The 25,507-nt window shown below is 37.5% G+C and overlaps 1 protein-coding gene across 1 annotated transcript; it reads left to right on the forward strand.

Moving 5' to 3' along the window:
• The first annotated feature begins 839 nt into the window (after positions 1-839).
• On the forward strand, positions 840-22,908 carry LOC110105218 (protein SUPPRESSOR OF GENE SILENCING 3 homolog). The gene is made up of 3 exons (XM_020834618.2): positions 840-1,851; positions 20,325-20,632; positions 22,328-22,908. The coding sequence occupies exons 1-3, from the start codon at positions 920-922 to the stop codon at positions 22,678-22,680; spliced, it is 1,593 nt and encodes a 530-aa protein (XP_020690277.1). The 5' UTR covers positions 840-919; the 3' UTR covers positions 22,681-22,908.
• The last annotated feature ends 2,599 nt before the right edge of the window (positions 22,909-25,507 follow it).

Raw genomic sequence — 25,507 nt, forward strand, 5'->3', positions numbered from 1 at the left:
GCGAGAGCTGCTATCCTCCATGGTTAATCGTATGTATGGTCCAATATGTCCCTTCTACTTGGCCCATTTGCGAAAAGCGCGGAGGCCCGCGATCGTCTCTATCCTTCGGGGTGGATGCGGTCGTATGCCTTCCGTAATCCTCTAGCCATAACAGTGCTCTATCGAAGGTCCACAACATACATGAAACTCATTGCATACAAAAGGAAATGACTGACACATGCTTATGGACAGGAACATAGTGTTTGTGCAAATATGACAACTCATTCGTTGGGACAAGATGAGTGCAATACTTTATAATATAAGAGCAATTAGGTGCTTTAACTAACTAAATAGAAGAGTAAGAGATAACACAACATGTATTTTAAATGAAATCTTAATAAGTGAAATACTTTATAATTATTTTAATGTATTAAAGTATATTAATGGAAATCGTAATCCTGCAGTCATAACAGTTGATCAGCCGTTGCCGACTCCATTAGTGGGTAGAAAATAACTGCAGGTTTTGCATATGTAGAGCTGGTTGCTAGTAGACTCGTCGAGGGATTAGTTACGTCATCAAACCCCTCCTAAGGGGATGACAGCGGGTATATACCACCGTTCCTTAAAAAAAAGGTTGATGTGCTAACATAATTGTTGAACTAGGGTTTAAATACATATTTTTAATAAAAATAGATATTTTGATCTCAATTGAATTTTGAGTATTTTAAAAATAATAAATAATTGATATATTCTTTAAATTTGTTAAGATATTTAAATCAATTAATACAAATTAATCTACTCTTTGTATAAATAAGACTCAAATCTAAAACTTCTAAACTCATAGCCAAAGCTCTAACCCTACTTCCCACCCGAGAACCCATCTCTATACATATATCGTGTATTAGCGACCTCGCCTGGAAATCCCAAATTGTAGCACGCCATGAAAAACCCTAAGCACGCCGGTGCAAGGGCTTCCTCCCAGAAGACATCCTCCGCCACTGCTCCCGTCAGCGCCGACAGACGGAAATTCCATTGGGAATCATCCAAAAACGCTCCCTCCGAGCGCAAAGCTCCCTCCGATTCCACCCCTTCCAAGGAAGACATTCCAGGGCCCTCCTCCGGGCCGACGAAACCTCCAACCGGCCCAAGCCATCCCGCCGCAACTCTCCCGCCGTCGTTGCACCATCTTAATGCGGCTTCGTCTCCACCTCATCCTCCATATGGCTTCCACAACCTCGAGCGCCGCACCATCGTACTTGCCGACGGCACGGCCCGCTCCTACTTCGCTCTCCCTCCTGATTACCAGATGGATACCCGCGGCGATAAGTTCTTCCATTCTGCTCACCCGCAAGGTTTCGATCCGCGCTTCCATCCGTCTTTCGGCCCCGAAGGCTTCCGCGAGCCACCTCCGTTCGCCCGCGGCGCTGACTACGGGTCTTCCCTCGGGATCGAGGGGCCCGCGGGTCCTCCCGGGTCGTCCTCGCTGAAGCGTAAGTACGGGGAAGAAGAATTTGCTTGGCATCGGCAGCAAGCGCTGCAGCACGGAAGCTCTGCTGCGAATCCGATGGGTTTTTCTTCAGGGTCAATCGGTGATGGCTTGGGCAGGGCTGGCAGCCCTTCTAGAAAGGAGCATATCGATGACTTGAGACTGTCGAAGCAGGTAAAGTTGGGGAGTGAAGGCTATGATGATTTGCCAGCTCGGCGGGTACGTGCAGAAGGAAATGAATCTCTGATGGCTAGTGATGTGGATCAGAAGGCATTGAAGGATGCCTTTCTAAGGTTGTCCAAGAGCATCAACGAGAACCCAACACGTAGGATGAATTATTTAGAGGACGGGAAGAATGGGCCGTTGCAGTGCATTGTGTGCGGCAGGTTTGACATTACTGAAAAGCTTACCTATTTTAAATGTCTCTTAGGTATTGTGCTTCTTATCAAGTTGGATGGTTGAAGTGGAGGAATGCATCGGACTTGTTGCGTGATAGAATAGTCCCCCAAAATTAAGGGAAAATTCTGTAAGATGGTGGTGAAACCTGCAATGCTTTATGGTGCAAAATGTTGGCCATTAAAAGAGAAACATAATATTAAGTTAAGTGTTGCAGTGGTGAGGATGCTCAGGTGGATGAGTGGCTTTACTTTTAGAGACAGGATATGAAACGAGCATATACGGGAAAAGGTTGGAGTAGCTTGAGTGGAAGATAAGATTAGAGAGAGTCTCTTTTAGATGGTTTGAACACAAATAATGGCGGTCTTCCGATGACCCGGTTAGGAGAGTAGATGTATTAAATTTAACTTATATTAAGAAAGGTAGATGAAGACTTAAAAAGACTTGGTTAGAATTTAGAAAACATTAGAAATGACATTTTCTTTCTTAGATTTAAACGTGGTACAATGGAGAAAAAATGATTAATGTGTCCGACCCCACATAGTAGGATAAAGGTTTGATGATGTTGTTGTTAATTATTGCACTTTTTGATGCTATAGAATTGGTTTGTTTTCTCTTGCTTGATTGGAATGAATGTTGTATGATAGTTTTGATTAACTTTTGTTGTACTCATTGCTATTATGCTGTTCCTTGTCATTTTTATTATTTTACATCTTTTGGTTTTAGCGAGTTTATAATAATTGGCTATTTTGGTGGTTCAGTATTTGACATCCTTTTTCTTGAATACAATTTGCCTATTTAATTTAATTTGATTTATTTTTTAAAAATAATTTAGTAAGTCTTAGTCGATGATAAATCATTAAATTAATAACTTCCTTTTTGTTAATTTTTTTTTTAATTTTGACTGTATTTTGTATGGCTGCTCATATAGTCTCTGACCATATTTTGAAGTTTAATTGGATGCATGTTCATTCTTTATATGCAAATTAGTTCCATATTAATGTACATGCTTGGTACCGCTAGGTACATGCTCGGTACCGCTATGTACATGCTCGGTACCGCTAGGTATCTTTCCATACAAACGACTTGCGAACTTTAAAAATAAGCAAAACTTCAAAATTACTCTTACAGGTCGAACCCTGCCAGGGGGCAACGCCCCCTTGGACCCCCGGCAGCCCGACATATTATTGTATTCATCATCTTTAGTAATAGTTGTTAGTGTTAGTCTGCTTCTTCATCAGTGCATGCTTTGTATAAGTTTTCTTCATGAGTGTACGCTTTGATTGGGAGACATTGGACTCTATATGAGAGGAGGAAGGTGTGAGGACTTTCAATGTGAATTCTTATCTCTTTGATAGCTTATCTTTCATTTTTAATAATATTTCATATTCATGCTTATTATTTTATAATTCTTATATAGTTTGCGTCATGTTCAAAATGGCGCGCGCTATGCCGTGCCCTATGCGCCATGGCTCCAAAGGGATCTTTGTGTCGTGGTGCACCATTCGCCGTTAACAGGTATGGTATTAGAGCAAGATTTTGGAGAGATGACAACAAAGAAGGTTGATGCATTGGGAGGCGAAGTGGAGCAAATCAAATTCGGGATGGAGGAGTTCTCAACCATCAAAGGAAGGTTTTCAGATATGAAAATTTATGGAGATGCAATACAAAATTAACTGGTGGTTTCGATTGCTAACCCTGACCAATATTTGCTTGGAATTCCCTTGGCCGAATATAAGGGAAAGGAGATCAGATGATAGAAATTTCTTTCATCAAGAGCCACCTTATAGGGCTACAATAAGGGGCATATTAGGGTTTCTTGATGAGGGGGACAACGAGGAAATTTGGTGGTGGAGGTGGTAGGGTGCTCGACTACTATGGGCTACTCCACTCCACCTTCCTTGTCCTCATCATGACTCCAAAGGGTTACTTCCCTTGGGTAGATCTCCCAAAGAATACCATGTTATACAAATGGTGGAGGATTTTCTTCTCTTGGATTTGGAGAGCACTGATGTGATCCTAGGGATAAAGTGGTTACAGATGATCGGGGAGACGTAGGTGGACTGGAAATCTTTAACTATGGAGATCCAGGTGGAGGGGAAGAGGGTGGTGCTGTGAGGAGATGCCATCTTATGCATAGCCATTGTTTCACTCAAAAAATATGGTCAATGCAATACAGGGAGTAGGGTTGGGTTACTTGGTGGAGTTGCAGAGCCTAGAGGAGGTTTGAGATTTAGATCCGGTCAAGGTACCTAAGTGTGTACATCATTTTCTAAAGAAGTTTCCTGTGGTTTTTCAGCAGCCTAATAAATTATCACTTCACAAGGAGCACGAGTATGCCATTACCCTGAAAGAGGGAGCTTCTCCTATCAGTGTTCAATTGTACCGATGCCTGCAGATTCAGAAAGATGCGGTAGAGAGGCTCATCAGAGAGATGAGGCAGGGATTATTTGGCCCAGTGTGAGCTTCTTTTCAAGCCTAGTTTTACTTGTGAGAATGAATGACGACAGTTAGAGGTTTTGTGTGGATTATAGGGCCCTAAACAAAGAAACTATGTTGGACAAGTTTACTATCCTAGTGATTGATGAGTTGTTGGGGCGGTCATCTTCTCGAAGATTGACCTGAAGTCGGGTACCACCATATTATAATGAGTTTTTTTGTGATGCCTTCGGCCTTACCAACGCTCTAGTCATTTTTCAATCCATTTTGAATTGGGTTTTTCAACCCTGTCTAAGGAAATTCGTCTTAGTATTTTTTTATGCCATCCCAATATACAGTCGTATGGAGGCAGAGCATGTGGATCACCTGAGGACTGTACTGGAGACTTTGAGGCAGCACCAGCTAGATGCCATTATAAAGAAATGTTCTTTTGCACAGTCACAGGTGGAGTATCTAGGATATGTGGTGAGCAGAGCAGGGGTAATAGTAAATCAATCCATGATTGAAGCTATGTTGGATTGATCTTTATCGAAGAACTCGAAGGAGTCGAGAGGGTTTTAGGTCTCATCAGGTACTACCAGAAGTTTATGCGAGGGTATGACATGATAGCATGGTTACTGACAATGCAACTAAAAAAGGATGATTTCAATAGGGGGAGGGGAGGGGAGGGGAGGGGGAGATCATTTGTGCTGAATACAGATGCATCAGAATACGAACTAGGGGTAGTACTCATGCAAGAACATCAACCCATTACTTATTTCAGCTAGGTGCTCGCAACTAGGGAGGGGCTTAAGTTCGTATACGAGCTAGAGTTGATGGCAATTGTTATAGCCATCCAAAAATGACAACCTTATTTGTTTGGGCAACACTTTATTGTTAGGATAGACCAAATGAGTCTGAAGTTTTGGCTGGAGCGGATGATGGTGATTGAAGAGCATCAAAGGTGGTTATCCAAGTTACTTAGTTATGATTTTGAGATCTAGTATCACCCAGGACTGGAGAACAAGCCGCAAATGCACTGTCAAGAAAGACGGACTAAGCCACATGGAGCCATACGAGATGATCAAGAGACAAATCTCATCCTTCCACCTTGAGGATAAGGTGTGTGTGTTTTTTTTTTTGGGGGGGGGGGTGGTATTGATACGCCATTGTGGGGCCTAGGAGATTTATTATTCATTATGGAAGGAGGAGGAATTAAGGGGAACTAATTAGGAAATGTTTATTTAGGGAAAGAGGACATATTTGATTTGGAGGAAATTAAGAAATGTTTATTTAGGGGAAAAGGGCTGATCTGATTGAGAGGGAAATAAAAAAGTTTGTTTAGGGAAAGAATGAAAGATTACTGATTTGATTGATTGAGAAATAGGAAATTTTTATTTAGGAAAAAATGGTTGATTTGAATTCAGATTTAAGAGGGAAGTAGGAAGGTTTATATTAGAGTTAATTGGGTGGTTTTATTTTCATTAGTTTTTCTTTGGAGTTGTTTCTAGTGGTGCCTAGGGTTTGTGGAAGTGCCGATCTACCTCTCGAATAGTAGATCAATTGTATCTTTCATTATTTGTCAAACATATAAAAAAAAATCAGCCCTAATATTTGGTTTTTGTATTTTTCTTCTTATCTACTTGCTGTTTCACTTCCAAGACTCATCAATTGCTTAGATATATTCGTAATTTAGGATAGCCTATGTGGAAAGTGGTATGGAAGGCTTGGTTATGGTTTAAGTTCACTAATGCTTCTAAAGAAATTAAACTTTTTTGGTAAACATAAGTGTCATTAAGGATTGTGTTCGGTGATGGATAGCTGAGAAATATGAGCGAGAATCATGCAATACAATTTAGTGGAAGAAGCCTTTGGCAGAAGAGGAAATTATGGCTGAATCTGTTTGAGAAGCTGGCGGACTGTTGTAAGAGTGAATAAGCTTCAATTTTTGTTTATGGAAAAAGATAGTTTATGAAATTCATTTTATATCCAGCACAATACGTATTAGTTTGTGTATTGGTTTATTTTTAGAACCTGGGCAGCATCAATGCATCCAGTTTTTTGAAGACTGGAAGGCTGGTGGAGTTGCTAAACCTTTTAGTATCATTAGTTGCTATTCTTAAACATCAGGCATAGTTTTGCTTTTTAGTTTTAATTTTCAGTTGTTGATATAGGCTTGGTCCTTTAATGGCTGTGCAAGATTTTGGATGGAAGGTTGGAACTTTTGGAAAACCAACTGAAGCGGGGGTATATGGTGCAAGTTTCTCAGGTTATGTGCATCTGTATTAGGTCACTGATTTGGATCTGTGTCATGGCCCATATTAAGTTTCTTTCTTGTAGTTCGCTGAATCATCTTTTATAGCTGATATTGTTCACAAAATGGTAAGTTTAGTATTTTATGGAAATTTTCTTGAAATTGATGAGCGGGTATAGGATATTGTTTGCATATCAAGTTTTTGTAAGGATGCTTTATTCTTAGATGAAGCTTGGTTTGTGTTTTTTTGGGATGATATTCGCTCCTCTTTAATACTCATATTGCTCTCCCAAAGCGAGGCATCTCCGTCTGTTTTACTAAGTTTGTGTCGGAGATTTTTCAACAAGATTTTAATTGTGTTTGTTGTTTAGCTTGGGTGACTTTTGAGTCATTTCCTTTGTTACTAGTCTTTTTCTATGTGGCCTGTCATGTTCTATTCCCTGTTGTGCTAGCTTTGTTGAATTTATGTTATTTTGATTCTTCCTTGAATGATTATGGTGAACTTAATACTTGTATACGAGCATTTATAAGGAGGGAAATAGCATTATGCACACTAACTTTTGCTTTGTTGTGTTGATACTCAACATGGAGGCTTGTTTTGGCATATAGGAAATGAAAGTTTGAGATGCCAAGGCGCATTTCACATTATATGCATTAGATGTAATGCACGGCTTGCTATACCATTGCATATATATTCTGTTATACTTTATGAAACTTGTTGTTCAGCACCAAATCTTTTAAGGGCTTTAGTTGGGCAGATGGTTTATGATGGTTCATACTTCTTCATGCTTGGCTGCTTGTAGGAATTTCGTGATAGCCATAGTAAATATGGCCACTATTACTTTTCCTTTCAGCTTGCAAATTGCTCATCTTTATTGGAACGATTTTTTTTCTTTTGAGCTCCATTACTTCAATTATAATTAATCTTTCTTAGGTTTTGTTGAGGAAGTAGGGTTTTTATAATCATGCCTTTCAGAGCTAGACATAACCTTTTGTTCTGGTAATCAATTTGATTATCTCCAACCCAAGAGCATTAGCTTCTGGATTAATATCACTTCATAGATAGTATTTCACTCATTGCTGATAATGTTTGCGGTGTTCATATTAATAGTCATATGGTGTGTTCATTAGTGCAATTTTATGACATCTGGATGCTTAAGATGGTAATTGTTGTCTAGCAATATCTTCTATAATTTATATCTAATTAATTTCTCTATTTTGCTTTGATTCGTTGCAGCCAAGTTTTTTGTTATCTGGATTACAAAGCAATCATAAATGTGGTTGCTTGACATTTTTTTTATCTACTTTTACTACAACATCGTGAAATTTGTAGCAGCAGCAAGGTGCTTGAGATGGAAATATTTGGAATGTGACTAGTTCTTAACTCTGCATGAAAGTTTGCTTATCATATGCCCTTTTGCAGAATATTTCACATATTTTTAATGTATTTTGTCCTTAAGAATTTTGTTTTGGAGTGTCATACTTAGGGATAAATGTTCTTTGTTTTGAGTGAGCATCCTCCAAATTGTGGCTTTATGGGGGATATGAGGCTGTTAAGGTCGCTTGGTGCCATAATAAGCTATCTATTAAATTTGTTGTTATAATTTGATAATTGCATCTTATGATGTGATTAAATATGAACCTCCTGTCACTTTTTCCTCCTAAGAAATCAGATTAAAGAATAGTCCTAATTGGTTTATTAGCAATGAATAATCCTTACTGGTTTTCTAAGCAGTCATTTACTTTCTATGCCGACTTCTACAAGGATCATGTGTTCAATTTGGTATTTTCTAATTATTTTTTTGTTGGAATGCTTGATCCCCAGTTATCATAGTGTGTTGTTTAAGATTGTTGTTCTAGTTGACACTTGAAGTAAATCTGGTACATGCTCAGGCATCTATACATATATCTGGCTCTTTGATGATGACAGAAGTGTTTTATGTTTTGCTTGTGATCGCTTTCTGTGGAAGAATGTCTTGCTTTTGCTAGTGTACTTGGTTTCTTTTTGGGTGATTTGATTCATAATTGCACTCTTGCTTTATATTTAACATAGTTGGTGGCGCTTCTCTTGTACATTTTTTATGTTGCTATACCTATAGGCCATTTTGTGGTTATGAAAAAACCATTTTTTGATTTTCTGTACTCGAAAGTTACCTGCATTCAGGACAACGCTTGAATTAAAACTAAGCATACTCTCCTGTACATTATTTTGCTCATTCAGCATGTTCCTTGTATTGTTGCCCTTATCAACAGGAAAGAAAAACACACGCACACAGTCACACACACAGAAACTTCCTAGTGTTTAAATCGAATCATAAGATGGGGAAGGAAGAAGGAAACCGTTGAAAGTGTTTAGTGATAAGTTATTATGAAGTTAAAGCGTCAAATTATGTGCTTCCTGGTTTAAAGGCTTGTTTCAATAACTTTAGGAAATTAAGTGCAAGAAAAATATGTATGCTTAAAATTTTGGCAGACCATTAGAACCAACGTATAAGTTTGAAGTCTAAGGAAGTGTTCATATTAATTCAATTTAAAAAAAAGTCTAATTTGATCTTATGTATTGAATATTGATGTAAGCACACTAGTTAGAAAAGCCAAAACAAGAGAACAATGGACAGAACTTAACCATACTTGATTCAAATAGTAGCAATCATCTATAACTTCCAAAATCCGACGAAGAAAATTAGAAGAGATTTCAAAGAAACAAAGAAAATAAAAACAACGCTATCCTCAGACAACTGTCAGAGCGAGTTCCTCACATGCATCGAAATGTAGGTTAAATAAAATAAGTGCTTAGGGCTAGCAAACCGATGGTCCACCACTGCACGATCGATCCAAACTCTTCCAACAAATGTCCCAAATCAGCCAACAAACATCACCAAAGCTCAAGAAGAAGGATACAGATGGAGTGGAACTTGCGGAGAGGCGAAAGAGGTTAGAAGCCGAGACGAAGGGTGGAAAGAGCTCGCAAGATTTCCAAATAGATAGAAGAAGAAGAGATGGAACTAGGTCGCAAGCTTTTCCAATAACCCGCAGGTCAATAGCAAAATGCTCTCAATATTCAACTTCTCCTTCACAAAACATCTCATATTTATAGGTAAGAAAGGGGAATGCAAATAGTCACTTCCTTGAATTTCCACAAGGACCCAAGCATCATAAGTCACGGAATTACCCCACCTTTTCACGGAAAAATAGCCCAGCCAGGGAATCGAAGAAGCAGCCACTGGAATCAAAGAGACCCGCACAGAACTGAGGCGCCAAAAGACACAGAAAGCCCCCCAGCTCGGAAAACCATCAGTCAGCCGGAAAACCAAGGAGCAATGGCACGGAATTCATCTAGCACAGGAAACACCAAAACAGCCACGGATTCCCAAGAGACAAGGGAATAATTTAAAGAAGAAAAGGGAAGGAGAAGGGACAAGTCCATTTCAAAATTGAATCCAACTTATGAGCTTACCTTTAGAACATTAATGAGCTACTAAACTTCAGCTCATCATTAATGAGCTAGCAACTAAGAAAATGAGCTCAACTCCAACCTTCTCCACATATCATCATAGGCCCCAAAACTGTGGACCATAAGCCAACCCGTGAACTAGCAGCAGCCAAGGACCAATCGAGCCAGCAAACCAAAGGTCTACTAATCCCCAAGCACAACCGACCATGTTCATTGGATGCTTTCCCATCATTGGATAGCTAAAAAAAGAAAAGAACATAAAAAACATACTAATGTTCAATATAAAATAAAATATAGAATATTTGATAGCATCAAATATGTTACCATTTCCTTGTATTGCCTTTCTTTTGATCTTCTTATTGTGAATTCATATCTAACACTTATCCAGATAAATCTATATAATTTGTTCCTTAGGCTATTCTAGGTGGTGAGATTATACCCATTGTTGAGAGATCTCTTGTGCATTGACATAGCAATTCTATTTTTAGGACTCATGGATTATTTTGTAGATAGCACAATTTTTATCCTAACTTGATGAATATCAATTGTGAATTTTGTCGGAGCCAAATTTTTTCAGGCCAAGTAGATTTGCTGGAGATCTGCATGCGTACACTAGGTAGAAATATTGATTAGAAAAATTGATTTGAGCTGATTTTTTTTTAGTTCTTTTTTTTTTTTCCATATTTCAATTCATAGGTATTTTTTGGGCGTGCATGCAATGATATCTATGATAACGTGACGTGATCTCCGTTACGCTGAATTCTCATGGTTTCAATTTGAAACCTCGGTTCAGCTTAAATGAATAAGCTTGGGTTTGCAGCCACCGATTGTGTGGGTTGAGGATCAACCTACTGCTATATTTTCTGGCATTTGTAGTTTGTGTAAGTATTGAATGTACCTGTTATGTTCTATTTGCATTGTGATTTAGCTTGTGTTTGGTCTGCTTGGGATGGTTTATACCACTGCAAAATTTTGCTCTACAACTTAACTATATTTTATTCACAGGCAAGATTGAAATGAGCAGGCACTGTGCATTTTGCGGTGATTGACAAATATTTTGACCCCAGGCATTAGTAAATTTACTTCAGTTGAGGCTAAGGGTTAGTTTGGGCCAGTTCCCATGCACAGAGTTCCAGGTAGCGCTTTTCCTCACCTTGGACACTGTTGTTTTGTGCTACTGGAGCTTTGCTGATAAGAGTTTAGAGAATCTTTTAAAGCGGAGAGTGTATCAACATGACAAGATGCTGTTGCTGTGCAAATCAAAGACCCCTTGATCACTGACAACAGTGCAGGTGCAATGTAATAAATAAATGGAAGAAAATTGTATTTACAACAAAGAATATAGGGGATCTACAAACTATTTAGTGAAGAGTTTGTAGTAGCTTCAAGGAGAAGTGTATATTGACCCATAATGTGAATTTGGAGATGGTAAGATGAAAACTCTACGGGCAAAACTTGGAGCAATCGACATATACAACTTGAATCTGGAGAAGACTCAATTAGCCTAAAATTAAATTCATTGTTTCGATATCAGTGTTCAGTGATGTGGATATGGCCATCAATTCCTATTGTAGAGATGCAAGTATCCAATATAAAGTTAACAAATATTCAAGTTATTATCTAAAATGATAAATCAACCTAATAAAATAAATAAAAAAAACCTATTAAATTTAAAAAAAAAAACCTAATAAAATAAATCTAGTAAATCATATCAGAAATTTGATCCAAATTAAATATGTGCCTAAGAAAGCCTAAAAATTGGTCTATTTTAAGCCCATTGTAGCTTGTTTTATTTTATTTTGTTATTAGCTTATGCAAATTAGGCATTTGGTAGTTTATTTTAATAGATTGGTAGGCCGTACTGCATGAAAGTTGTGGCTAGAGGTTTTGATCTGTAGGCTAGCGGAAAGTTCCCTCTTCTCCACAAATAATATTAGTATGGAGAGCATTTTTTTAAAAATATTTGTCAGTTAGTCGGTTTGGTGTAGCACTTTGTTAAGCCGGTCCACGCAGGATCGGCCCAGGCGCAAATGAGGCGGAACTTCTCCGCCTCCTGTGTATGCCGATCAAGTTGCTAGGTTCACGGGAGCCCATCTGGAAGGTTTTTTGATGGAATTGGGGGGGGGGAATTGAATGTAGGGACTATTTAGGGATTTCCTTTTGATTTGTATGCATTAAATAGTTTGTTTTCTTAGGGTTATGACATCTTGAATTTGACTAATTTTGGGATCTCTTAGGTTTAGGTTTTGGGCTCTAGATTCGTCTAGTGATTGGGAGAGATCAATCCTCCTCTCGAATAGAGGATCACTTGTATCTTGTTATTTTCTTCCGATCTATTTGATTCTTGCAATAAAATTACTATTTTTCTGGTTTTCTTTTGGAGTTTGGAAGAATTTCTTGCTGATTTTCCAAAATTGATAGGATTTACTTGAAATCTTCGAGTGTTTCCTATCAAACTAGTATTAGAGCATTGTTCCTGGACCCTTGTGGGTTGAATTTTACAGAAATTCAACGGCGATTTTTGGATTGGAAAACGAGATTTTTGCTGAATTTTGGATCTAATATCCAAAATTCTTTATGGTGGTCAAGAAAGTTGACGCGTTGGAAGAAATATTTGAAAGAGAAATGAGCCAAATCAAAGCCACAATGGAAGTTCGACTCTCATCCGTGGAAGGCAAGGTTTCGCCGATGGAAGACAAAGTTTTTGATCTCCATCTAATGATAAAAAAGATCTTCGAGAATCAAATTCAAATGGCGACATCGAAGGCAAAGGGACTAGTGGGGAGAACTACGAATTTTGATGTTCGTAGGAGCGAAAGCAATGGAGAAATCATGGAGGAAAAAGGGGGAAGGTATTGGTATGGAGGGCCGGAGCAAAGAGGTGTTGATTGGGAACACCGGGAGGGACATTATGGTCGCTGAGGTGCTGAATTTGAAGGAAGTAGTGGGGAATTCGAATGGGGAAAATGAAAGGGGAAGGGAAGATCAGAAGACTTGGGGATGGCCAAGCACTTGGGAAAGGGGAAACTATAGAGGAATAAGGGGAAAAGGGGGAGATCAAAAGGTGAGGAAGCTGAAGATGCCAATTTTTGAAGGGATGGCGCTTATGGATGGATCTATAAGGTGGAGAGATATTTCGCCGTCAATGGGTTGACGGATGATGAGAAATTGGCAGCAGCATGGCTATGTCTAGAGGGGAAGGTATTATCATGGTATCAATGTCGGGACCAGAGGAGGCTTATAAGGAACTGGGGAGCATTCAAGGAATGTTTGTTAGAACGTTTTCAAACCGATGGGGGAGGAGATTTCTATGAGTAGTTTTTCACACTGGTGCAGTCGGGTGGAGCGATTATCAGAGTCTTCTTTGGTGGGTAACTTCATGAAAGGGCTTAAGGCAGAGATTAGAGTGGCACTGAAAGTCATGATGCATTGTGACTTGGGAGAGGCCATGAAATTAGCCCACCTGGTGGAAAATCAGAAGAATCTAGAGAAGAGAGCCAGGAGTAGCAGCTCATGAGGCACTTACATGTTGACGACTACTCATTTAGCACCCAAGCGTTCGGCATTAGGAGGAATTCATGAGACCACCAAGGAAAAGCCAGTAGGAGGAGAGAGTGGGAAAAATTTCATGAGTCTGACAAAGAAGGAGATGCAGGAGAAGAGGGTAAAGGGTTTATGTTTTCGGTGTGATGAGAAGTATACTATAGGGTACAGGTGTAGAGATCGAACTCTTTAGGGTGATGATGAGAAAACTAAGGGAGGTGAGAGAGAGATGGATGACAAGCTGCATCTGGATGTGGCGGAGGTCTCCCTGAATTCAGTAGTAGCATTCACTTCGAATCATACGATAAAGGTGAAGGGGGAAATAACATGCATCGAGGTGGTAGTATTGATTGACAATGGGGCTACCCATAATTTCATTTCCACTTAAGTCGTCAACCAATTGGGAGTGAACTTGGTGGATACCAGTTATTATGGGGTGATGATTGGGTACAAGGAAGGTGGAGAAAGGTCAAGGGATCTGTAGAAGAGTGGTGTTGACCATCCAGAGGATTCAAGTAAGGGAGAATTTTCTCTCACTAAAGTTAGGAAGTACTGATGTGATCCTGGGGATGAATTGGTTGCAAACCTTGGGGGAAATTAAGGACAATTGGGGAGCACTCAAGTTGGAACTTATGGTGGATGGGAGAAAGTTGGTTATAAGGGGAGATGCAGGGCTATCCAAAGCCAGGGTATCACTTAAGACCATGGTTAGGAGCATATAAGTGGTAGTGGAAGATTATCTGGTGGGACTACACAAGCTGGATGTGATAAGGATGGAGGAGGGAGGGGATGTTTCTCTTTCAGTGCAGCCCTTGATTTAACAATTTGGTAAGGTTTTTCAGCCTTCAAAGATGGCCACCTACACGGGAACACGATCGTATCTCTACCTTGAGAACAAGGTGGATCTTTGGGAGGAAAGTATTGTTAGACCGGTCCAGCCGGTCCATGCGAGACCCGACCCAAGCGCAAATGAGGCGGAACTTCTCTGCCTTTTGCATATGCCGATCAAGCCTCCAGGTTCATGGGAGCCCATTTGGAAGGTATTTTGAGGGAATTGTGAGGGAAAATTGAATGTAGGGACTGCTTAGGGATTTCCTTTTGATTTGTATGCATTAAATAGTTTATTTTCCTAGGGTTAGGGCATCTTAAATTTGGTTGATTTTGGGATCTCTTAGGTTTAAGTTTTGGGCTCTAGATTCGTTTAGAGATTGGGAGAGATCGATCCTCCTCTCGAATAGAGGATCAGCTGTATCTTGTTGTTTTCTTCCGATCTATTTGATTATTGCAATAAAATTACTGTTTTTCTGGTTTTCTTTTGGAGTTTGGAAGAGTTTCTTGCTGATTTTCTGAATTTGATAGGATTTACTTGAAATCTTCAAGTGTTTCATATCACACTTCTAATAAGCATGTAAGTCACGTGCTTTCAAAACTATATTTGGAATGAAGCAAGGCATAGCATAAATAAGGACTATCTTGTTTAGGTCAATTTTTTTTTTTTCTTATACATGATTCCCACCCCTATCAAGCACTTTTATGTTAGGCCTTGTATATGTTGGTCTTTTTTCCAATGCCAATGATGCTTTTCCTTCAACTTGCAAGATTAGGAAGTGAATGATTATTTCTTATCTAATCCTATCTAGTGATAGATAGATGTTTAGCTATTAGGGTTAGGATTTTGACTCAACGATCTAGAATCACTTGAAAACTGAATTGATTTTTGGCTTGAATTGAAATCATCGAGCCAACTAAAAAGGCAAGCTCATCTTAAGATTGAACATGAATTGAGCCGAGCTTGGATCAAATTGAGCTAGCTCTAGATTGGATCATAAAAGTATATATCTATAATTATGGCTGCTTGTGCACATATATAAAGTTTATTGAAGAATTTATCTGAGAATATTGAAAATTAATCAAGATTTTATGTATTTTGGCCTGAATAGAACTCCAGTCTAAGTTAAGAAGCCAAGATGCTAGGTTGTGCTCAAATTATGACTCAATCAAATCAACCTAATTCAGATTTGCTTGAGCTCAAGATTGAATTAAATGACTTTGAGCCAATCGTGTGGGGTTGAATTGGCTCGGGATTAGAATGTTACCAAGTCTATTAGCTAGTCTTTTAGTCTTTGTAGGCAGCTGCTTCTCTTATTTTTTTGTGTTCAGTCTTGAGATTGGTCTATCAGAAATGACATTTCTTTATTAGATTTAATTGAGAAGTTGACTCTTAACAAGACACAATGGAGTAAAAGGATTCATGTAGCCGAACCTACGTAGTGGGATAAAGGCTTGATGTTGTTGTTGTAATCTGAGATTGGTCTTCATCCATATTCTTTCTCATGTTTCTCACTTTTTTCATGTTATTTTCTACTTTTTTACAAATAAGAAATAACTTTAATAGGACCATAATTTTTTTTCTTTATTGGGGTATGTTTGTGGAATTAGTGTTGACTTTATTTTGTGGAGATTTCATGAACAGTTTAAATTTCCAGATTTTCCTACCTTTAGCTGATCCTGCTATTTCTTACTTCTGAATGTATGTTAGTTGCTAACCTTTATTCATGTAGGTTTTTACCAGGCATTTTTAATGATGATTTTTTCTATTCAACTTGTCAATTTTTTTATTTCTTTAATTGCCTATGATTTTTCGCTATTATTTAATTCCAACATTGGTTCATTATCCATTGCATGTTTGTACTCTTTGCATGACTTTCTGTTAATATATTTAGTTTGTATTGAGTTTCTTCTATAAATTGTTGTGATTTTTTCATTGTCCTTGGTTATTATGTCTGTTTTGTCTTTTAGTTAATTTCCAAGAACTTGTTTCATTGATGCTTTAGGAATTGCCAATAAACCTCCTAATTGTTTACTGTGTAATTCTACAAAGTTTTATGGAGTTGAGATCAAGTTGATGATTGGATTTGAGCTAGTCAGGTTTGGAACGGTTATTTCGTTACAATTTCACTCAATAGTTTTTGAGCAAAGAATACTATATGAACTGGAAAGACCAAATAAACATTTAGTCATAGTTTGTCATGTGATGGGTTTGTTTTTGGTCTTTCTTTTGTATGGTATTCTTTGCTCAAGATCTTCCCCCTGAAGCATTTATCTGCTTTTGTATGGAGCATCTTATAGTCTTACTATCCTGTGGAGGTAGGAGTTTAATCGGTGAGGTTGCTTCTTTGGAGCTTCATCATATCTTGTTTTCTCAATCAAGTAGATTTTTAGTTATTGAGGCGTGCATTTTGTGGAGCATATTACTCCCTGTGAAACTTGGGAGTTGAAGAACTAGTTTTGTACTGGTTCTTCTTGACTTAGATTTGTTGAGTTAAGGCCTGCACGTGCCTATCAATGAAATGTAGAAAGTGTGGCTAGGCTACCGAGCTTGAATGCTTAACCACATTATATGGTGTAAAAATGGAACCCTGTTTTAGTTGGTTGTCTTGATTGGTTATGTGGTTTTGGGCCATGTTGAAGGCTTCAACAATATTCTATTAAATTCATACACCCTCATGCTTGCTTGTAGTTATAAGAAACTATTTACATATAAAACATTTATTCTTCGCCCATCAATTACGTTACCAAATAAAATATTGGATATACAATTGGCCCTTTTTACTTTTAAAATTTCAAAATTACTGGATGGATTACTAGTCTAGATGCATGGTACATTCATAGTATTATTGCTATTATAAGGTTATTACTGTTTATTGTTATGTGATTAAGGCCTTGGTGCTGCTGTCAACAATCAAGAGCTACGGGTTTTCTATACTTAAGCGCAAAGCCCAATCATAGTGCTCTTCAAATGGCACATGTAACAACTGATTGCATTGCACGCCAGAATTTGGATAAACTTTATATGATATTGAAATATTTGCAACCTTCATGACAGTATTTCATTAGTAAAAATTTAAATCATGGTAGGTTAAAATGAAATACGAGGAGCATTCTATATCTTTATGGAAATAGCAAGCAATTTAAACATTTAATTAAAAAGAAGTTTGATGCATACTTCTTAGAACCTATACAAATATTTGAAACATGTATTTGAACAAATATTCAAGTTGAATCTCCTTCATGATTAAGTAATCTCATGAATAATAATAAAGCACATACCAAGAAAATATTGTCAGTCTAGAAATTAATGGGCATACTAATTGCCACACAATCAAAATAAAAGATATTCTTATAATAATTATAAAAAATCAATAATTCACCAAATATTGGGTAATCATATATAGATTAAAAGTAATTTTAACTAATAAGGAAAAATGGTGATAGAAAAGTCCCTCTCAAACTTATGGGAAAATTCTATAAGATGGTAGTGAGACCTACAATGCTTTATGGTGCAAAAAGTTGGCCATTAAAAGAGAAGTATAATATTAAGTTAAGTGTTGCAGAGATGAGGATGCTCAGGTGGATGGGTGGTTTTACTCTTAGAGATGATACAAAATGAGCATATACGGGAAATGGTTGGAGTAGCTATAGTGGAAGATAAGATTAGAGAGAGTTGCCTTAGATGGTTTGGTCACATAAAACGGCGGCCTTCTGATGACTTGGTTAGGAAAGTAGATGTATTAGATTTGACTTATGTTTAGAAAGATAGAGGTAGACCTAAAAAGACTTGGTTAGAAAATATTAGAAATGATATTTCTTTATTAGTTTAGATGAGAATTTGACTCTTAACAGGACACAATGGAGAAAAAAATATTCATGTAGCCGACCCCACATAGTGGGATAAAGGCTTGTTGTTGTTGTTTTAGGAAAAATGGAGAGGCAAAAATCCAAAAATAAACTAAATTCCTCATCATATTTTTCAATCTTTTTTATGGTTGCTTTGATTACATATAAATTGCAATATCAAATCTCTAATTAAATACGTTGAGGTAATGAATTTAAATGGAGCTAAATTTTTGGCGCGAGCTTCTTCATGATAACTTTTATCTTTTGCCTTGAGCAATCAAGCATGGAGTCAACGAGCTTGCAAAATTGGCCATTGAGTGCATGACTTAAACCATTAACATCGAGCCAAGAATTTAACAAGCTCAACATAATAACCAACATAATGCAAGCAGTTGAGAATATAAATAGCAAAACAGAGCATTAGTGTTATACTTAAAGAACAAAACAAGCTAAGAAATTAATGCCAGGTAGAGCTAGAACAGTGACAAACAAAAACATCAAAGTGATGGGTAGTATTGAATTGAGTTCGAACAAGCCATTTATTTCGACTTAAAATTGGTTCTCTTTGTGCATCACATCATTTTTTTTTTTGCATCATAGCGGGACAGACATATATAATTTAATCATCATATTTCCCGTGTCCATGCAAGGACATTAGCATGAATGGTGGGATGCATTTGTCTCTATAATGTAATTATGTTATATATACACCGCATAATTATAGGCAGATGCTTATTCAACCGTATTTTTTGTACATACTGAAAGCATGCTCTCATATATATATATATATATATATATATATATATATATATATATTCTCTCTTATATATATATATATATATATATATATATAGTCTCTCATAAATATAGATACTTACATTTATGTAAATATGTGTATATGCATCAACCCGTCTCTTTCTCTCTCATCTTTTCTATCAATCTATCTATGAACTTGCCACTAAGATTGTTCTAGTTAGCTAGCTATGATTTGGTCTCCATGCTTCATAGAACTTTACTTGCTATCACGAGCTATGATTGAACCAGGGTGAGTTAAAACTTATCATGTAATATAGATCTTCAAAGGCAAGAGACATTTAGCTTTAATTTATAGTGAAGTGGTGAGTTGTCTAAACTTATGACGTACTGGTTGAAGTAGGATTTTCACCAAATTTGACGCTCAACATGTTTGAATGCTAAAGAAGCATTATTAAAGCCAAACTACGATAATTTCAATGATGAAAAATGTGTTGATTATGAAGCTACAATTGATTGTTTCTGTATTTTGTCCAGTGGTGGTTGGTGCCATGCTGGTTTTTAATAGATATTTTAATTGTCAGCTTTATGGGAATTACCTGCTATAATGCTAGGCCACAATCAATTGACTGCATTAGTGATTGAATGCTTCGCCTTGAGGCCAACAATTTGATTATTGCTGGTCGTTTTACTGGCATGCAATATAATCCACTAAGGCCAAGCGTTCAACATATTCAATCTACAAACTTAATAAAATATAAAGCATCTTTGAGACAGCTGACGTTGAGTGAATTTAGAATTGTTAGTATAAATCACCATATATAAAAAATTCTTTTTTGGGACAGTGTGTTTAGGGTTCTTTATCATATATACCTTAGTTGAAATTTTTTTGCCTCTCAAGTCCCTCTCATAAGGTTTAGCCTGCTAATAGTTGAAGGGGGGCTTGTACAAGCTATTTTTTGGTCGTAGGAAAGCAGGCTAATTAGACTCTTGCAATAACTTCTTAGGAATTGTAATGAGTTGGCTAATTTTTGTGCTAACCATGCATTAGAAGGTGATTTTTTTTGGGATGTGTTAGATTGCAATAAGGTTCCTCCTTTATTCTTTGATTTGTTAAAGGAGGATTGTGATAGGATTCTATCACATGAGTAGTTTGTATTTGTTCTTTTCTAGTTTCTAATGCGATATGCATTTTGATCAAAAAAAAAAAAAAACTTCTTAGGAAGCTTTTATCTGATAGGTTTTGCACTAAATATTGCTAGAGTAGGGCAGTTATTCCTTTGGTGGTTTTAAGATTCTCCCCTTCTTTTACTTGGAAACTTTGATTACCCTGTTATTCAGTGCACTTGGTTTGCTCATTACAGGGGTAGTAAAGATTTTACAGATGTTCATGGACTTGTCATGCATGCATACCATTCTCAAAATTCTGATTTGCGAATTGAGCATCTTGGGTTACACAAAGCTTTGTGCGTTATGTTGGGCTGGAACCATGCAAAGGTACCTGATATCTCCAAAGAGTATCAATCTTTAACTGCTGATGAAGCAAGAGCAAATAGGGAAGATCTTATTTTATGGCCACCAACAGTTATAATACATAATACAAGCACAGGAAAGAAGAAGGATCGTCGTACGGAGGGTTTGGGTAACAAAGAGATGGATGTCAAACTAAAAGGTATAACTTAATTAGTACTTATTCATTTTTTTCAGATGCATTTGAATGTATGGATATGCATCTATTTAATGCAGGTAAATATTACTTGGCCTTAGTATTTTGGCTTAGTCCGTCTGTTTCATGTTATAAGCATTAAGGTTGGCTAGTTTATTCCCTCGCTCTACATGTCTAGGACTAATGGTTAGTGTGTACACTTATTTAGATCATGATCCATTGATCTGACAGAAGTTGTTGTCTAATCCTATTGTCAATGTTGATTCTGATTCCTTGATTTTGCTTGATTTTTTGTCGTTGATCTTCTTTTGCCCTTCAGATGTTAGAAATTTCTTAATGCATCTTGAATGATATTCATCTTTTAGAACCTTTTGCAACCATTTATATTTTCTGATTAGGATTGCCAATTGTTGTTGGCAAATCTTTTCTCTTTTCCATTTTGATCATACTTTTTGAGAAATGTTGGTTTGTATCTTTCTCGATACTCTTGCCAGTCAAATTTTGAGCCTCATGATAATGCATTTCATATCACTAAGCAACTTCAAAAATTTTATCAGTTTTAACTCGAGCTCACTATAAGATCAGCCATCGTGCCTTTGCCCATTGTTTCCTTAATATATTCAACTCCTAAATGCTCACGACATTCTACATCTATTTCTTTACTTTGAGTTGTATGAATGTTCTTGTGAAATTGTAATACGCCCATTGTTATTGAAACCTTCACAATAGGTCATTCTGCAAGAGGAAAGCCTTTATGGTGTTCTTGCCTTTCTCACTTTTCCAATGAGAATGCTGGTTACTTGAACCATAGCATTAAATTTTCTTCTCCTTATATTAAATTGTTTTACATATCTTCATATTGTGTCCATCATTTGACGTCATTTAACAGATGTTTACTCCATTATAAAGATCCCACTGAACTGTGCTTTCTTTTCTTCTGAATTCACTGGTTCAATATTGTCTTACATGTTTCTTTGGACATTACTGCTCATATGCACATGGGAATCCTTACACTTAATTCATGTATTAGTTTCTCATATTTTGTATTCATGAATTATGGAACAAATTGGGTAATGACATCATCATTGTTGCTTCACATTTAAGTCTGTGCTTTTACTTGAGGTTCTTGTCATGTCAGTTTTTATTCCAACCATTTTTGTTCCTTTTCCGTGTATTTCATAAATTGCAGACTCCTCTACAACATTTCTTATCATTCATAGTTATTAGGTTTACAATAAAAGAAAACGGAAGCTGTGCTCCACCTTTGTTATATGATATGAACCATCCGATTTTCTTTTGATCAACACTTGCTAAGTACTATTTTTTGGAGGTTTAATATAGTTGTTAGAAAGTACTGCATGCAGTTCCCGTAGCCTTGGGTGAATGTATTGCACATGGTAAGACTTATCCTTAATTCTGTAGGTAATTGTTTCAAATTCTTATATGATAGATCATGCCTCTTAGATCTGAACAGATGAGGCGACTGCCCTAGTTCAGCCATTATTTCCTTTATTTTCGTGGGAAGTTCATAATTACATGCCTATTTCACAGATGGCACACCACTTTCACGATTGTTCAAGAAGAATAGAATATTATAGTAGTTCAGTAGTACAAAGCACATAGCTTTAGGGCAGCACATGCATATAAAATTACAGCTTCTTTTTATATTAGTCATGTTTTCTCCCCTACTCTCCCTTCCAGAACTTGGCTTTGGTGGCGGTAAGGCAAAGTCTGTATATGGGAAGGAAGGCCATTTGGGGTTTACGGCAGTTAAGTTTTCAAATACTGAAGTTGGTCTAAAAGAGGCTGAGAACTTGGCAGAATTTTTTGAGAAAGACAACCGTGGACGTAGAGGTTGGGCTCGTGTGCAAGCTTCTCAGTCTGGCAATAATGAAGAAAAAAACCCAGACTTAGTTAAGGTGGACAAGAAGACTGGTGAGAAGAGTAGGATCTTTTATGGGTATCTGGCAACTAGCATGGATCTTGACAAGGTTGAATTTGATATGAGGAAAAAAGCGGTCATCAAAAGTCGGAAAGAATTAGATTTTGACTGATTTAGCACTTTTACAATGTATACTCTTTAAGGTTATGATAAGCTGCGGAACTTAGCTTGGGTAATATTTGCCTTTCCCACATGGGAAGAAGATATATGTACCGGAGTTAATTTATCTTTGGCTGTTTTTACATTTCGAGCCATTTTAGGTGCTTATGGCTTGTGGTTTTGAATGTTATTTGAAATTGCAATTCTTAGTGAATTTGTATGCTATGAAGAATTTTATCACTTTGGTCTGTGTTGATCTATTTCTATGCATTTCTTTTTAGAATAATTTATTGTTGTTTAGGTTGCCGTTGTGTCTTTTTTCTTAGCTTTGCTTGTCATGGTTGATAACTATTTGATAAAAGCTGCTGCTGTTATGGCTGTAAATTCCTCCTATTTTTCACCAATTCAGGATTCTCTCCAGAACAGTCTTCACAATTTATGATTTGTTCATTGAAAATGCCTTCAGGTGGTTATGCCATCTTTCTGTAATGCCATGGGTTTCAATGCTAGAATCAGACTCTCTGATTAACCACAGAGATATTGCTGCATTTAGAGCTCTGGTAGCCTCATTAGTGAAGGTACATCTTTCCAACAGAAGGTGACCTTTAATATATCTCCATTTGAGGGATATGTCCATTGTTACTCGTCTTTATTGTCATAAAAAGGAGCACCTACAGTGTTTTTGAGTTGCTTGATAGTATCATTGTGTTGGTATTCTTATCTGCTGTGAATGCATTCAATTAATCAACAGCAGTATTTTAGTATGATAGTATAGTCTTGAGTTCAACTAAATAATTATTATTCAGTTTCTTCAGTGAAGAAGGAAGAAATAAGTAGAGGGATACACTATACTTCTATTTAGCCAAAATTTGTCCCAATATATAGAGATCTATTACGGTCAAACAAAGAAGAAATAATGCATTTCCTAATAGTAAATAATATACAAATTATGCAACAGTTTTTACTTTTAAAACCTGCTAAATTTATTTGATAGATTCAATAGATTGCGCATAGTTGTTGTCTATCAAAGCAACCAATAAATTGTAGCCCACTGGGTCTTTGATGTTTGCCAAGTAAACAATTCATGGCTACAATCCAAGGATCTAGCCATCAGGGATGCGTCCTACTGCTGTCTAGAAAATAACACACCTGTCTTGCTATCTAGGGAGATTGCATTTAAGGGAAAATACCATGGTTGTCTTGCCATCTAGGCCTTTGATGTTTGCCAAGTGAGCAATTCACAGTTACAATCCAAGTATCCAACCACCAAGGTTAGTGGTGTTAGTTTGGGTCGAACCCGAGTTGAGCGGATCTAAACGGGTCAACCCGAACCCGACCCATTTTATTAGCAAACTGGTTAGATATTTCAACTCGGATTCAACCTGCGCGGGCTACCGGGTTGACCCGACCTAACACGCGGATCCGTTTGGATTAAAAACAGGCCTGATCGGTTGAGCCGTGAGCTGCGACGTCGTGTGTACGTCTCGACGTCCGGATGTGGCGAGAGACGGAGGCAGACGAGCTCCCGGCGACAAGAGGAGGCGAGCAAGGCGGCGAAGAGCAGATTGCGGTCTACCGTCTGCGGGAGCCGGGAGCGGGAGGGGCTTGCATTTGGTCCTACGCAGCAAATGGCTGGCCTGACCTCAAATTAAAGGCTCAGTGTGATTACTGACAAGACCCTGACATGATGATTGACATTTGATTTGACTGACATGGCCCGAGTGATAGCAAAGTAGCAAACCCTCATCATCAATTTTTAATATTAGATGATTTAATTAACTCTAATGGATAATTAGTTTGGTTTAGACAGGTTAGAACAGGTTGGTTTCGAGTTGTCGGGTCAACTCGAAACTGACCCTGTTTTACAAACGGGTCGAAAACTCAAACCTGAACCCGACCTGTATAGCAAATGGGTTGATCCGAACCCGGAATTTTCCAGTTCGGTTTCGGGTCGGGTCAAATTTTGACACCCCTTATTAGGTTTGTGTTATGCTTTTGTCTAGAAAATATCACACATGTCGTGCCATCTAGGGGAGAGATTATTCTGTGCGGACACCGGATGGGAGAACCATCCGCTACCGCTTGGTACCGAGTGTCGGTACCACGCTCGATACCGAGCGCGGTACACTTTTGACGTGATGTGGCGTATTTTTGTTGGTCTCTGGACGACGTCCCGACTCCGCACATAATAAAAATTCCATCTAGGGAGACTGCAATTTCAACTATCAAGTATTTCCACCATTAGAAGGACACACCAGCTCACAAGTCAAGGATAATGAAGAACCACCGACCCACATAATTCCAAGTAAGAAAAGAATGCTTCTTTCCTAGGAATGGAAGCTGTATTACATAAAAGTAGAGACCTAACCAAATCAGCATTAGTATATGCTTATATAATTTTAGATTCTCCTTTCCTATAGAAAGTCCTCGGGACATCCTTAATTTTGTGTATTTAAGTGTCCTAGTAATGGCATTCATGTGTTATTTGTGAGGGGCTTACATAAACTTACTATATTGACAATAAATGCTATGTCAAGTCTGGTATTAATGAATTAAATGAGTTTTCTTACCAACTTTTGATATCTTCCTTTTAAAAACTGGAGGATTGGTGCTACCATTACTCAATTTATTGTTAGGATATATTGGAGTGTCGAGTTCAGATTTTTTCCTAAAGATTTTCATTTCGAGAAAATACCTGGGTTAGGTAGATTCTTATTTGCTAGTTTTCAAATCATGATCTCCTATAACAATGATATGAACATATAAAATTATTATGGTAAATATATAATCTTTGTGAGCAATTTATATAGGAGGTCCAATTGTTCTTTATTTAAGAAAAG

This window comes from Dendrobium catenatum, unplaced genomic scaffold, assembly GCF_001605985.2.
Source record: "Dendrobium catenatum unplaced genomic scaffold, ASM160598v2 fragScaff_scaffold_689, whole genome shotgun sequence".
NCBI lineage: Eukaryota > Viridiplantae > Streptophyta > Magnoliopsida > Asparagales > Orchidaceae > Dendrobium > Dendrobium catenatum.